Genomic DNA, 15262 nt, shown 5'->3' with positions numbered 1-15262 from the left:
CACTGCCTAGAGTTTATGTTTTTCAAGGGCCCATGGAGGACCTACAATGGGCTGGCGCAGGGGAACGGATCATCGGCTCCACCATGCCAAACTACGAAACCAATATTCACAACCATTTAATTAAATGTCTATAAAAGGTAACATTCTCCCAATGAGCCAGCTGCCACCTGGTTCAGCTGGAGCCGCGCGCACGTTATATTTCACGTGGGATGCAGGTTTGTTTGAATACGTCTGCAAGGATGGAAGGTGAAGTGCAGCCTGGAGAGAAGAGGACCCCACCTAGGTCTTAAAATAGCTCTGGCCCACCTTTTAGGGTCTGTCTTCACAGACCGTCCAGGAGTTGGAAAGGCAAGGTCATTTAGGAGTTCCCATTGTGAGTCAGTGGAAATGAACCCGACTAGGATCCATGAGGATGAGAGTTTGATCCCTGGCCTTGCTCAGTGGGTTAAGGAGCTGGCATTGCCATGAGCTGTGGTGTAAGGTGCAGATGTGACTCAGATCCCGTGTTGCTGTGCCTGCGGTGTAGGCTGGCAGTTGCAGCTCCCATTTGACTCCTAGCCTGGGGAACTCCATTAGCTGCAGGTACAGCCCTGAAAGGACAAAAAAAAAATGAAGAAAAAAAAATCTTCTCCTTTGTAATTTGAGAGGGGGGAGGGGTAATCAGGCAGCCACGGGAGCCTCTGCTGAATGCCTGCTGTACTCGGCTCTCTTGGGGGCCTCATCCCAACCCCTGAGACAGGGCTGTCACCTCGCCCCCCCCTACAACCTCACAGATGAAGAAACTGATCCTGGCCGGGGCGGAGTCCTTCGTCCCACGTCACTGAGGTAGGAAGAGGCAGTGCCGGGGTTTGAGGCCAGGGCGGGCTGCTGTCAGAACCCTGGCCTTTCTCTGTAGTCTTGCCCCACATCTGGTTGTGGGAGAGAGGAGGGCAAGAAGGAAGCCAGCTCAGAGCATTAACAAACAAGCCCGAGGCTGTAGCATCCACACTTGAGTTTTGCAGCCGAAGGAAATTGAAGTGGTGGCTCAGATTCCGGAAGTCATCGGACCTAAGTCACCAAGTAAGTGCCACAGCAGTAATCTGAGGACCCCATGGTTCCTGGGGCCCCAGGGGGTGGAGAGAAGGGAGTGGAGGGACAGGTTGGCAGAGAAGGGATATGTCCCGGGGGCGGGGGGAAGCTCAGGGCTGACTTTCCTGGGCTTTGAATCCCTCAGGTCCCAACCTGCCTCTCTCCCACCTCCCCCCTCCACCCGCCCCTTTGACCAGCAGCAGCCCCACCTGTGTGACGCCCCAGTTTCCCCCGCCCCCCAGTGGAGAAGGGAGGGGCCCAGAGGAGACCAGAGGCCCCCCTGGGCTTGGGCTATGGGGAGGGAGGGGCTGGGGCAGGTGACAGAGAGCCTGGGAGACAAGGTGGCCTGAGAGAGAGATTTAGAGACAGAGACAGAGGGAAAGAGAGAGACAGAGACAGAGATGGAGGGGGACAGAGACAGAGGTAAAGCATTAGAAGAGACAGGAGGATGGGGAGAGAAAAACAGACAGTGAGAGAGACAGGTGCAGAGACACATAGAAACAAGAATTACACACACACACGCACACACAGAGCATTATGGAAAGGCAATGAGCCACAGTGATAAAGAGATTCAAAGTGGCAGAGAAGATACAGACAGACAGACAGACAGAAGGATGGATCCAGGGGTGTGGGGACAGAGACGCAGAGAGAAGAGGGGCTGGGGGAGGTGACAGCGGCTGGTGGGCAAGCATCTCTGAGGCTCGAGGCCCCACACCCCGGCCCCCAGGGTGATAAGGCAGGGGCCAGGAGCCCAGTCATCCTGGGCCACCCCCTGCCAGCTTGCTTCCTGGTGCCTCCGGCTCCGAGACCCAGCCTGCTGCCTCTGCCACCAGTGCCAGGCCCCTAGAGCCCAAGCCCTGGAGCCTGTGAGTCCAGGAGGGGAGGGAAGGTGCCCCCCTCATCCTGGCACCTGCCCCAGTTCCCCCGGCTCACTTCTCCTTCTGCTCGGTATTTCTTCGCTTGGCGGGGGAAAAGGGTTTGTGTCTCTCTGCCTCGATCTGTGTCTCCAGCCAGCTGCCCCCCATCTCAGTGACCTCTGACCCCAGCTTCTTCCGGTCACTGAACCCCACCCTCCACCCCCACCCCCACCCCCACAGTCACTGAACCCCACCCTCCACCCCCATGTTCGGGGACCAGCCCTGCCCGGCTTTGTCTGGAGGTTCTCCAAGGTGGCAGGGGTTCGGCTCGGTGGGGGCCAGAGTACTGCCCCAGGCAGGTCCCCCCTCAAAAGGGCCCATATCACCCTGGGGTGGCTACTGAATGGACCTGGTTCCCTGTATCCCCTCCCACCCGCAGCTGCTGGGGCCAGGCCAGGTCTCAGGTGGGCAAGAAGGAAAATGTTCCCCAAAATGTGCCTACGAGGTCCCTCCCCCACCCCCCGCCACCTCCCCCATGGCTGACTTAAACAGGGCCAGCCCATCGCTTGCAAAGCCCTCCCACCAGCCCCCACAACCTACTTGGCTACCAGAAGGTTCTAATCTGGATTAAGCACCTCGAAAGGCCACCCTCGATACCAAAAATGTATTTCAAAAATGTGGAGAGGCTGGGATGCTGTGAGATTCAGAGGATTCGTCAAACCCTGTTGTTTCTCCCTGGGGGCGGCGGCGGGGAGGGGTGGGGGCCGGCTGGAGCAGGCAAAGGAGAAAGATGGGGCAGGAACCATCCTCAAAGTGAGTTAGCCCTTTGTCCTTGTTCCCAGAAGAACCTGGGGCCTGCCCTCCCCCCACTCCAGGCTGTGATGATTCTGCGATTAATCCTGCTTGCTCTGGTCATAGGTATGGTGGGGGGATGGGGGTGGGCAGGGACCTTCCTCTGGAATCTCTAGGATCCCCAACCCTCTCCATCTGGACACTGATGGGGCTGATATTAAAAAGATAGAGTAAGGGAGTTCCCACTGTGGCTCTTTGGGTTAGGCACCCGACTAGGATCCATGAGGATGTGCGTTCGATCCCTGGCCTCGCTCAGTGGGTTAAGGATCCTGTGTTGCTGTGGCTGCGGTATAGGACAGCAGCTGCAGCTCTGATTCTACCCCTAGCCTGGGAATTTCCATATGCTGCAGGTGCAGCCCTCTAAAGAAAAAAGAATATATGTATATATATATAGAGAGAGAGAGAGAGAGTGGGGGCAGGTGGGAGAGAATAACCCTTTGGGCATCTGAATGGCTCTATGAGCCATAATGGGGTCCTGGATGCTCCTGGCTGCACCAGGTACAATCCCTTTAGAGCCAGGATGGGGAGAGGTCAAAGAAGGTCCCGGGGAGGGGCCGGGCAGCCGGGTGGTGCGGGAGACCCTCGAAGAAGAGCTCAGGACAGTGGCTACCGGCCCATCAGCCTGGAAGGATTGCAGTCATTGGACAGTCAGCCTGTGTCGCTACGGTGCGTCCCAGTGGGACACGAAGAAAGGGTCCAGCCCACCCCCACTCCTCCTCCCCTGTTTCTGGGAGTCCTCTCCTGCCTGAGCCCCCTCTTCTGCCCCCACCCCCTCTAGGGCATGTCGGGGGAGAGACTAGGATCATCAAGGGCTACGAGTGCCGTCCTCACTCCCAGCCCTGGCAGGTGGCTCTGTTCCAGAAGACACGGCTGCTCTGTGGGGCCACCCTCATCGCCCCCAAATGGCTCCTGACAGCAGCGCACTGCCGCAAGCCGTGGGTGCGGGGGCTGGGGCGGGGCTGGGAGGGGGCTGGAGATGGAGAGAGGGATGGCAAGGGGCTCGGAGACGGGGAGACCACGTAGGGGGTGGGGGACGTGGGGACAGAGAGGGGCTTGGGTGGCGTTAGCCTTGATGACGGGGGATGGAGTTGGAAGTGAAGATGGAAGGATGAATGGGGGGGGTTGGGGACGGGGCTGGATGCTGGGCGGGGCCCGCGGGTTTGGTGGGAGGTGGGGACAAGGTTGGAAGCGGAGCACCGTTCCTTCCTTGCTTCGCTCGCTGCATGTCTGCCCCTCCCCCCATGCCTCTCTCCATCTCCCATCTCCCCCTCCCCCTCCCATCTCTGACCACCGTCTCTCCCACTTCAGCCAATACCTGGTTCACCTGGGAGAGCACAACCTCCAGCGATGGGATGGCTACGAGCAGACCCGAACAGCCACCAAGTCCTTCCCCCACCCCCACTTCAACAACAGCCTCCCCAACAAAGACCACCGCAATGACATCATGTTGGTGAAAATGTCCTCCGCAGCCGTCATCACCCGGGCTGTGCGACCCCTCACCCTGTCTTCACAGTGTGTCACCGCCGGCACCAGCTGCCTCATTTCCGGCTGGGGCACCACGTCCAGCCCCCAGTGTAGGGGCTCCCGAAGGGGACAGGGTGGTGGTGGCGGGGGGGAGGGTGGTATTACTGTGGAAGCACAGAGAGAACTAGAAGAACTTTCAAAGAGGAGACTTGGGGAGTTCCCATCATGGCGCAGTGGTTAACGAATCCCACTAGGGACCATGAGGTTGTGGGTTCGATCCCTGGCCTCGCTCAGTGGGTTAAGGATCCGGCGTTGGCGTGAGCTGTGGTGTAGGTCGCAGATGCGGCTTGGATCCCGTGTTGCTATGGCTCTGGTGTAGGCGGGCAGCTACAGCTCCGATTGGACCCCTAGCCTGGGAACCTCCCTAGGCCGAGGGAGCGGCTGTAGAAAAGACAAAAACACAAAAAACAAAAAACAAAAACACAAAAAACAAAGAAGAGACTCAAGGAAGGGGTATAGGTAGTGGGATAAGTCACCAGGAAGAGTTGATAAGTAAGGGCTGGGGAGGGTGAGGACAAAAGTTGGGGCCTTGGGTTCAGATGGACCCGATGGGCAAGCTCGGATCCACGAGTTGTGGCCCCCCCCTCTGGGTTTTCTTCTCTATAAAACGAAAATAATTACACCCCCCTACTAGGGCTGGGTGAGCGATAGCAGTTTACAGAGCAACTGGCATAAGGCACTTTATTCGAAAGCATGAGCGTTGCCGTTGTTACAAGCCGAGAGATGAGGTGGCCTCAAGCGAGAAGGACAGGGACGGGATCTGGAGCCAGGTCCCTGGGGGTCAGGGAACCCAGGCGCTGGGTTTTGAGCAAGCCCTGCAGGGTGGGGAGGGCACCGGTGGCTTCTCATTTCTCGTCCCCGCTCCTGTCGTTTTCGCAGTGCGCCTGCCCCATACCTTGCGCTGTGCCAACATCACTATCATTGAGCACCAGGAGTGCAAGAAGGCCTACCCCGGCAACATCACGGACACCATGGTGTGCGCCAGTGTCGGAGAAGAGGGCAAGGACTCCTGTCAGGTCAGAGGGCAGGGCCTGGGTCTCCCATCGCATCACCATTCCCATCTGCAGCCTCAACGGTGTCTCCATTGACATCCGCCAGCTCATCTCCAGCCTCCTCCCCTCCTCCACCTGCAACCCGACCTCCCTCGCCACCCCCCAGCTCCCATGTCCAACCTAAACGTGATCCCCAGCTCCAGTTCCACCCCCACCTGTATTCCCCACCCCTACCATCCCCAAATCCATTTTTTTTTTGTCTTTTTGTCTTTTCTAGGGCCACTCTTGAGGCAGATGGAGGTTCCCAGGCTAGGGGTTGAATCAAAGATGCAGCTGCCTGCCTATGCCAGAGCCACAGCAACGCGGGATCCGAGCCACGTCTGCAACCTACACCAGAGCTCATGGCAACGCCAGATCTTTAACCCACTGAGCAAGGCCAGGGATTGAACCCGCAACCTCATGTTCCTAGTCGGATTCGTTAACCACTGAGCCACGACAGGAACTCCCCCAAATCCATTTTTGACAATCCTCATCTTCGTTCTCTCCCAACCCTAACCTCGCCCTCAATCCCATTGCCAACGGCATTTTCAGGCTTCACCCCGCTTCCAACACCATCCCTACCTCCTCCCTAAGCCCATGTGCAGCCCTGGCCCCTCTCCTGTGGCCTCCTTCTCTCTAACCAGTTCTCTCTCTCCCCATCTCCAGGGTGATTCTGGGGGCCCTCTGGTCTGTAACGGGTCCCTTCAAGGCATCATCTCCTGGGGCCAGGATCCCTGTGCGGTCACCAGAAAGCCTGGTGTTTACACAAAGGTCTGCAAATACGTGGACTGGATTCGGGACACGATGGAGAACAATTAGCCAGAACCGGCTCGTCACTAATCCCTACTTGGTGCTGTGGTTCCTGCTCATTCTCTTAATGAAGCCTGAGCCAGGAGCTCTTTATGTACTTTTGGGGGGGCCTTCTTGACTATGAGAGATGCTGTAGCTTAATCAATCTGAGGTTTGAAGTTGGGCTGCCTGGGTTCGAATCCTGCCCCGTTCTAACCTGTAACTCTGGGAGGGATAACAGCTGTTTGGTTCATGGGTCTACCTCCAGCCCCAAATGCCATTCCTGGCACGCACACCAAGGTTTCAATAAATATTTACTCAATGAATGAATCTTTTGAATGTGTACTATGGGCCAGATGCTGATCCAAGGGCTTTTATTTTATTTTATTTTTTTATTTTTTTTTCTTTTTGCTATTTCTTTGGGCCGCTCCCGCGGCATATGGAGGTTCCCAGGCTAGGGGTCGAATCGGAGCTGTAGCCCCCTGCCTACGCCAGAGCCACAGCAATGCAGGATCCAAGCCGCATCTGCAACCTACACCACAGCTCACGGCAACGCCGGATCGTCAACCCACTGAGCAAGGGCAGGGACCGAACCCGCAACCTCATGGTTCCTAGTCGGATTCGCTAACCACTGTGCCACAACAGGAACTCCACCGAGGGCTTTTAAATATATGGATGAACTTGATCTTTATAAAACCCTACGAGGTTGGTGCTGTTGTCATACCCATTTTGCAGATGAGGAAATCGAGACACAGAGAAATGAAGTCACTAGTTCATGGTCACACTGCCAGGAAGCAGAAACATGAGGAAGCTGAAGCAGGGTGATTTCTTCACTACCAAGCAATACTGGCTTGATTTGAATCAGTTTCCTTATCAATAGCGCAGCAAGTAAGGCCGCCTGGAGTTCCCATAGTGGCTCAGCGGTTAAAGATTCTGACTAGTATCCATGAGGATGCAGATTCGATCCCTGGCTTCACTCAGTGGGTTAAGGATCCAGCATTGCTGTGAGCTGGGGTGTAGTCACGGATGCGGCTCGGATCCCTAGTTGCAATGCCTGTGGCGTAGGCCTGCAACTGCAGCTCCAATTGGACCCCAAGCCTGGGAAATTCCATACGCTGTGGGTGTGGCCCTAAAAAGTAATTAATTAAAATTACCAGAGAACGCTGGCGCAACGGAATTGGTGCGGGGTCTGGGGTGGGGGGGTGTCTCTGCAGCACCAAGTTGCAGGTTCGATCCCTGGCCCCAGCACAGTGGGTTAAAGGATCTGGCACCTGCAGGTTGGTGGCAGCTGTGGCTCAGATTCCTGGCCCAGGAACTCTATACATCGAGGGGTGGCCAAAAAAAGAGAAAAAAGTCATAATAAATTAAATTCACCTAAAATCAGAAATGCAATTCTTCAGTTGCACTTGCCATGTATCAGAAGTTCTTTAGCCACATGTGGCATGCGTCTGGTGACTGTTGTACTGGATGAGACATATCAAGCTTTTCCATGGTAGGGGGGGAGTTCCGCTGGATGGGGCCGAGCTGGACAACTTTCGGAGGTAACTCGCTGGAGAAGATGCCTCACAAATAGTCCAGAATGCAGGATCCTTTCCCATGTCCTTGCAGGGGAGGTGGTTGGTAGGAGGAGTAAGAGCCCAGAGCTAGAACTGGGGCCTCCGGGTTGTTAGATGGACTTGCTCTGTGACCTCCTGCAAGTCACTGCCCTCTCTGAACCTCCCATTCCTCTCCCAAGGTGCGGGAGTGGGGGGAAGTGATGTTGAGGCCCCTTGTAGCTTTTGACCTCCTGTGAGTCACAGGCCATGTGCCACCTGGAGACACGCAGATGGCAGAATGTGAAGTGAGCACACGTGGGTATGATGAGCAACCTCCCCTAAGCCACAGGGGCAAGTTGCTGGGACACACAAGGGCACTCGTGCTCCGGCTCTGGGCGTGGGCTCAAGCGCAGAGCGCCCCTCTGGGTCTGCATCTATCTCTTCCCTCTCTGTGTTTTCTTTTCCTCGTTTTGTGTGTGTCTCTTTCTCCTACTCTTTCCTTCAATTTATCTTCTCTCTCTGCCTCCGTCTCTCCCCGGTCAGCATTCTGGCTTTTCTCACTATGTCACTCTGGGTATGCATTTCCCTGCCCTCTATTTTCCTCTGTCTGGGTTACAGTCACCTGTCTCCAACACTATCCTGGGACCCTTCAGGGTCCCTGGGGATGTGGCGCCTTCTCCCCCTGCCCCCAGTCTGGGAAGACTTTTTAGAACCGGGGAGCTGGGGAATCCCCATGAAATCCAGTTCCAAAGAGGGTGTTTTGGGCACTGGGAGAAGCTTGTGTTCCCGGGCCCCTCCCAGAGCAGGAATCTGGGGCCCAGGTCGGGTGCCAGCCTCACCCATGGCGTAATTAGGGAGAAGGAAAAGGAGGGGGTGAACCCCTGGGGGGGAGGGTGGGGAAGTTTCCGGGATCTTCAGGGTTAAAAAGGGAGGCCTAACCAGGGGTCCTTGGGCAGAAGATTCCAGTGGCCCACACCGCAGGGCTGGGGCACTTTTTCCCCTGGACGACTCCAGGTGAGCGGGATGCACCGCACCTCGGTTGGGGTGGCTCACCAGAGCATAGGTGGGGACCCTCGAGTCGCGAGCAGGAAACTTGCTCGAGCCTCATCTACTGGGGAACGCAGCACCTTTGGGCTTCAAACCCCCAGCCCAGCTAAGAAGGAGGAGGAAACCCCAAGCGCAGAGGGGCTGGCAGCTGGGACCAAACGGGCAGGGAGAGCGCTCCCCTCGGGCGTAGGGAGGGTAGGAGGAAGCCAGCGGGGGGCGTCATATGGGTAATTGCGCCCATTACAGCTGATCTGGCTCGAATCGCCCGTCCGCCTCCCGTTGCGCTGTTCAGCCGCAGGCTGGGGTGGCCCGAGAAGGGTACACAGGCGTGGCAGGGTGGGGTCTCTGAACAGGTAAGTGTTTTAAACCGCTCCCGCACTCCCCACTCTCCCAGCCTAGGTCCTGGCCATGAGACCCCGGCACCCCCACCTCTCCGCCGCCTCTGGCGCTTGGGCTCTGGAGAGGCTGCTGCTGCCGCTACTGATGGCGCAACTCTGGGGTGAGACGGGGGACAGGGCTCGACGGGAGGCGCCGGGGACCAGGGCCGCCGGGAGAGTGTGCTGTTACCACCCAGCCCCTCGCCCTTCTCCTGGTGGGACCCAAGAACTCAACCAGGGATCGGGAGAGGCCCAGCCCGGAGCCAGACCCGCCCCTCCTCTAGCTCCGCCCTTGGGATCTCGCCCCCTTCACTCCTCTAGAACTCCTACTCCTCTTTCTCCTCGCCGCGTCCTTTCCCGCCCCTTTTTACTCTGCCCTATTTTTATCCCAAGTCTTGCCTTAGAGTTTTTTTGTCCTCGTCACTTCTTCCAGCGGGTTGCATTCCCACCTTCATTTTCACCCTCCAAGCGCTTGGTCCTAGCCCCGCCCTTCTGCCACGCCCTGTTTTTGCCCCGCCCTTCTGCCACGCCCCGTCCTAGCCCCCGCCCTCCTGCCCCGCCCCGTCATGGCCCCGCCCCTGCTGTCCTGCGCCCCCCACCTCTTGCATCCGTGACCACTTCTACCTCTCAGTTCCGTCCCTGCTCCTCCAGTCTTCTGGGGTCTCCTTCCTCCATTCCTATCCTCGCCTCCTTCCCCTTTCACACCATTCTTCTCCACCCACTTCCCTTCGGTTTCTTCAGGACCCCCAGTTTCCACACACACCCTCGGGTTCTGGCTGTGCCCCTCGAAGCCCCGCCCCAAGGCCCCACTCAAGCCCAGTGCTTTCCCAGCTGCCCTGCCTGCTCTGATCCCCATCTCCTTTCTCCAGTCGCGGAGGCTCTGCTGATCACCCAAAACGACACGACCTCAGATTTTGTGGCCTCCAGCGCCCCGTGCGCTCACGGCTCGCAGCCCTGGCAGGTGTCCCTCTTCAATGGCCTCTCGTTCCACTGCGCCGGCGTCCTGGTGGACAAGAGCTGGGTGCTCACGGCTGCGCACTGCGGGAACAATAAGTAGGGGGAGCTCCTCAGGGACACTATGGAGGCGGGAAGGGATGGGTCACTTGAGGGTATGGAACTGCCCCCTTGATGTAGGGTCAGTCCAGGAGGGCTTCCCGTAGGAGGGGAGATGGAGTTGCGCTGTGGCCACGAGGGGGCAGTATGGTCTTTCTCAGCGTTTCTGGGCCCATCCGGAGCTACTGTTCAGCTGATTCTCCTAAGGTTCCATCTATAGGTGTAGATAGCTGTGTGCCGCAGGCAGAAGTCAAGGTCTAGTGTGGTTAGGACTTTAGACCTAAAAGAAATTGTTCGTCTCATGAATCCCCACTGAGGGAGGAAGAAAAGGGTACGATGAGCCAGGTAGCCCCTCTGCCCTCAAGTTCTGCAGAATTTCCGGACCGAAACACACCATCACCCACTCCTCCCTCAGACCCAGGAGTCCCAGCCCCCAGCCTCCTCTCTCATGAGGACCAGAGTGTCCAGCCTCCGCCCCACTGCCTGTACCCTTCATCCCGGAGACTTGGGGTGGCGTGCGAGTCCCAGTGAAGGCTGTGCATCCATATGCTTCTTCCCTCCCCAGACCTCTGTGGGCTCGAGTCGGGGATGACCACCTGCTGCTTCTCCAGGGCGAGCAGCTCCGTCGGACCTCTCGTCCGATTATCCATCCCAAGTACCACCAGGGCTCGGGCCCCATCCTACCAAGGCGAACAGATGAACATGACCTAATGCTGCTGAAGCTGCTCAGGCCCGTGGTGCTGGGGCCGCGAGTCCAGCCCCTACGCCTGCCCTACAACTGTGCCCAGCCCGGAGACCAGTGCCAGGTCGCTGGCTGGGCCACCACAGCCTCCCGAAGAGGCAAGAGCTGGGGGCCCTGAGGGCTGGATCTTAGGAAAGGAAGACGGGGCCAGGACTCCTGGGCCTGAGGGAGGAGGGGCTGGGAGCCTGGGGCCTGGGATGGGAGCAGTCTGGGTACCTGGCCCTGGAGGATGGGGTGGGACCTCGGGATTGACCGCCTGCTGTTTCTTCCCATCAGTGAAGTACAACAGGGGCCTGAGTTGCTCCAGGGTCACCATTCTGAGCCCTAGAGAATGTGAGGTCTTCTATCCTGGCGTGCTCACCAGCAACATGATATGCGCAGGACTGGATCGGGGCCAGGACCCCTGCCAGGTAGGGCCTGGCCAGGGAGGGCCCCTCACTCGGGGGCACCAGGATTAGGAGGTCAAGGGAAAATAGACATCCCCAGTGCCATAGGCACCCCCTGCCCAACTTCACCCTCGAGTCCAGTGCTATCCTGTTCCTACCCCAACTCCAAGTCCACCTCCAACTCTTCCTCCTTGGGTCCACCTTCTTATGCCCAACCCTGTCCCCAAGTCCACTCCCAAGCCCAGCCCCAGCCCGAACCCCCTTCCCACCCCATCCTCAATGGCATTCCCATCCTCAAGCCACTCCTGAACCCCTACCCCATCCCTATCTCTAGATCCACCTCCATCCTCACCCCCCATCCAGTGCCCCCAAACCCAAGTCCAACTCCATCCTTATCCTATCCCATCGCCAACCCCACCCCAAGCTCATCTTTTTTTTTTTTTTTTTTTTTTTTTCCATTTTTGGCCCCCTGATGGCATATGGCGTTCCTGGGCCCGGGATCAGATCTGAGCCGCAGTTGCAACCTAAGCTTCAGCTGCGGCAATGCCCACTGTGCAGGGTTGGGGATCGAACCTGTGTCCCAGTGCTCCCAAGATGCCACGGATTCCATTGCGCCACAGTGGGAACTCCCAAGTTCATCTTTAGTGCAACCCAGCTCCAACCCTCCCAGCCCCTCCTTCCCCATTACTACCCCAGACCCCAGAGTGGCAGTCCTTCCATTGGTGGTTGCTCTCTTCCATTTATCTGATCTCTTCTTCCTCTCGCCCCCAGAGTGACTCCGGTGGCCCACTAGTCTGTGGTAACACACTGCAGGGCACCCTTTCCTGGGGCGTCTACCCCTGTGGCTCTGCTCAGCATCCAGCAGTCTACACTCAGATCTGCAAATACAGATCCTGGATAGAGAAAACCATCAGCTCCAACTGATCCTCAGAAGCCCTTCTCTCCCCATCTTGAAGCTGAGATCCAGAGAGTGGTGGCATGGTTTGTTCATGAGACGTGAGGATGCTGGCCGCCATCAGTCGCAGAGAAATTATCAGTGGCCCAGCCTGGCTTCCTCCACCACTCCCTGCTGTGTGACCTCGGGCCAGCCATGCACCCTCTCTGGGCCCTTAATTTCCTCACCTGGAAAACGGGGACAACGAAGGGCCTACCTCATAAATGTGCTGTGAGGAGACTCTAACATGTGTGTGTGTGTGGATTGTTCTGGTAATTGTCACGTCAAGTACCAACACAGGGGGTGGTGAGCTCTGAGTAAATGTCAACAGATCCTGGTGGGAGTGTGTGTGAGCCTCTGTCCTGGGGAGAAAAGCACAGGGGTAGCGCCTCATCCCAACCTTCCCCTACACACCACACGCATCCCCATCCCTGAGGGCTGATGGGAGAATCACGTTCCTCGCCCTCCTGTCAAGTTCCGTGAAACATCTCTTAACCGCTTCCTTCTTCCCTCCCACTCTTTCCTGGCTCTGGGTCCACCCAACACCTGCTCTTCCTGTCCCAGTAGATGCTGGGCTGTCTCTGAGTCATCTGGGTTTTTGTTGTTGTTGTTGTTTGTCTTTTTTGAAAAATTTTTTATTGTTGTCTCTGAGTCATCTGGTATCTTCTGTGCCTTCCTGGGCCTGCCAGAACTCAAGGGACCTTGCCCTGGGTTCATCCCAGCCTCGAAGACCTATCTCCCCCCACCTCCACCACCTCAGGTGCTAGGTTTATGCCAAGAAAGCCCACTGAAATTTAGGGGATGTTTTTTGGTTTCTTAGCTCCATCTCCCTCCCCTCACCCACCACCAGCTACCATCCCAGCTGCAGTGCATCTTCATTCTCATCGAAATCCCAAGTCCAACTCCGTTCCCATCCCCATCCCAAAATTGGCTTTGACTTTTTTTTTTTTTCCTTCATACAGCTGCACCTGCAGCATAAGGAAGTTCCCAGGCTTGGGGTGGAATCAGAGCTGCAGCTGCGACCGACGCCACAGCCACAGCAACACTGGATTCAAGCTGCATCTGCAACCTACAGAGCAGCTTGTAGCAATGCCAGATACTTAACCCACTGAGCAAGGCCAGGGATTGAACCTACATCTTCATGGACACTATGTGTGGTTCTTAACCCACTGAGCCACAATGGGAACTCCTGGCTTTGAGATTTTGCACTGAAAATTTAGGAGGTGGGGGTCTTGTCCTCTCGGTGAAATATTCCTATGCTGGGGGCTGTTCGACACAGAATTCAGGCAAAGCTAACAGAAAAGTCTCTGCTTAACCCAGATTTTGGAGCAGTAACCTAAGCAGAAATGTCCACAGCAGAAAATGTCTGTCCAGGGAGGTCCCGTGGTGGCACAGTGGAAACGAATCTGACTAGGAACCATGAGGTTGCGGGTTCGATCCCTGGCCTCGCTCCGTGGGTTAAGGATCCGGCGTTGCCGTGAGCTGGGGTGTAGGTCACAGACGGGGTTTGGATCCCACGTTGCTGTGGCTGTGGTGTAGGCTGGCAGCTGTAGCTCTGATTAGATCCCTAGCCTGGGAACCTCCAAATGCTGCAGGTGCAGCCCTAAACAAACAAACAAACAAACAAAAACAAAAACCCAGAAGAAAAGGAAGTGTCCCTCCAGCCCTGGTAGTTTTCTTTCCCTTTCCCACACAGATTTATTGAGCACCTACCTGTTTGTGGCAGGCCCAGGGCTGGGGACACAGTGGTGACCACAAGGTCCCTGCCCTCACAGAGCCCAAAGAAGAAGACAGGGGCACAGGGTTTGAGCAGCATCAACACAGCTCCCTTCCACTGACCTTTGTGCCCGCCCACCCCCCACCCCCCAACCCCTCTTAGCACACCCAGGAAATGTCAATCAGGCGTATCAGTGGAATTGGTGATGCAAGAATCAGAAGCAAAGTGGGTGGAAACACTCGCAAACCTGATTCATTTTCAGAGACAATTCACCCGTTCCTTTAGTCATGTCATAAGTGTTTCTTGAGCCTTGTCCTGTGGCAGGTCCTGAAGTTGAATCAGACTGGGCTGTACCCTCCAGGAGCTGCTAGTCAGGTCAGGGAGACAGGCAAGCCTTGCATTCTTGTCATTCAGGTGTTCCTTCAAAGGTCGCCTCCTTGGACTTCCCATCGTGGCCCAGTGGAAACAAATCTGACTAGCATCCGTGAGGATGTGGGTTTGATCCCTGGCCTTGCTCATTGGGTTAAGGATCTGACGTTGCCGTGAGCTGTGGTGTAGGTCACAGAGGTGGCTTGGATCTGGGATTGTTGTGGCTGTGGTATAGGCTGGCAGCTGTAGCTCCACTGCGACCCCTAGCCTGGGAACTTCCATATGCCTTGGGTACGGCCCTAAAAAGACAAAAAAAGTCACCTCCTCAAGGATGTTCTCCAGGATTGCCCACGCTAAAGGGGTCTCCCCCTGGACTCCCCTTCCCTGGTCACTAAGCCATTGCTCTGTTTATTTGTTTTGCAGCACAAATGATTTCATTTATTTGGTTACTCTATTATGGTCTGTCTCCTGTCCCAGCCAATGTGGGCAGGTACTCTGGTTTATTCACTGTAGATTTCTACGCACCTGGTGTGGTGCCTGACACACAGAAGGCACTCAACACATTATCAAATTAACAAATAACACAAATTGATCTGTACTGTAACAGAAGGAGTCACAGGGTGCTCCAAGAGGGCCTAAGGAGTCAGGGAAGGCTTCTTAGATGAGGGGACATATTCGTGGGGTTATAAAGGTTAGGTAGGAGTTCGCCAGGTAGAGAAGGAAACGTATTTCGGTAACTCACTGTGTGAGCTTGAGCAAAATACTCGAATGCGTTCCACCTCAATTATCTCTACTATGAAATAGAGATCGATTAGGCTCTTGTGAGAATTAAATGAGAAAATATAGGTGAAATGCATACCCATCTGCCAGGCAACAGAGTAAAGAGTCAATAAAGCTAGCCATCAAAATGTTCTTCTGGGAGTTCCTGCAGTGACTCAGCAGATTAAGAACCTGACTAGTATCCATGAGGATGCAGGTTCA

At 56.2% G+C, this 15262-nt stretch overlaps 2 protein-coding genes across 2 annotated transcripts; both read left to right on the top strand.

Annotated features, from left to right (window-relative positions):
* Positions 1-637: 637 nt before the first annotated feature.
* KLK11 (kallikrein related peptidase 11) lies at positions 638-6447 on the top strand. Its single transcript, XM_047792597.1, has 6 exons — positions 638-1059; positions 2768-2843; positions 3556-3712; positions 4086-4351; positions 5181-5317; positions 5999-6447. Exons 2-6 carry the CDS (start codon positions 2807-2809, stop codon positions 6149-6151), a joined length of 750 nt encoding a protein of 249 aa, XP_047648553.1. The 5' UTR covers positions 638-1059; positions 2768-2806; the 3' UTR covers positions 6152-6447.
* Positions 6448-8594: 2147 nt separating this feature from the next.
* On the top strand, positions 8595-12441 carry KLK10 (kallikrein related peptidase 10). Its single transcript, XM_047790810.1, has 6 exons — positions 8595-8670; positions 9098-9202; positions 9950-10133; positions 10699-10973; positions 11152-11285; positions 12033-12441. Exons 2-6 carry the CDS (start codon positions 9112-9114, stop codon positions 12183-12185), a joined length of 837 nt encoding a protein of 278 aa, XP_047646766.1. The 5' UTR covers positions 8595-8670; positions 9098-9111; the 3' UTR covers positions 12186-12441.
* The last annotated feature ends 2821 nt before the right edge of the window (positions 12442-15262 follow it).

This window comes from Phacochoerus africanus, chromosome 8 (genome assembly GCF_016906955.1).
Source record: "Phacochoerus africanus isolate WHEZ1 chromosome 8, ROS_Pafr_v1, whole genome shotgun sequence".
NCBI lineage: Eukaryota > Metazoa > Chordata > Mammalia > Artiodactyla > Suidae > Phacochoerus > Phacochoerus africanus.
This window is presented reverse-complemented; position numbering and strand designations above follow the sequence as displayed.

Bases quoted from the DNA above. Each gene is read 5' to 3' on its own strand.
- KLK11 (XM_047792597.1), top strand. From the start codon at position 2,807: ATGATTCTGCGATTAATCCTGCTTGCTCTGGTCATAG. The intron at 2,844-3,555 runs GTATGGTGGGGG...CACCCCCTCTAG, and splicing joins CCTGCTTGCTCTGGTCATAG to GGCATGTCGGGGGAGAGACT. The intron at 5,318-5,998 runs GTCAGAGGGCAG...CCCCATCTCCAG, and splicing joins AGGGCAAGGACTCCTGTCAG to GGTGATTCTGGGGGCCCTCT.
- KLK10 (XM_047790810.1), top strand. From the start codon at position 9,112: ATGAGACCCCGGCACCCCCACCTCTCCGCCGCCTCTGGCGCTTGGGCT. The intron at 9,203-9,949 runs GTGAGACGGGGG...TCCTTTCTCCAG, and splicing joins ACTGATGGCGCAACTCTGGG to TCGCGGAGGCTCTGCTGATC. The intron at 10,134-10,698 runs GTAGGGGGAGCT...TTCCCTCCCCAG, and splicing joins GCGCACTGCGGGAACAATAA to ACCTCTGTGGGCTCGAGTCG.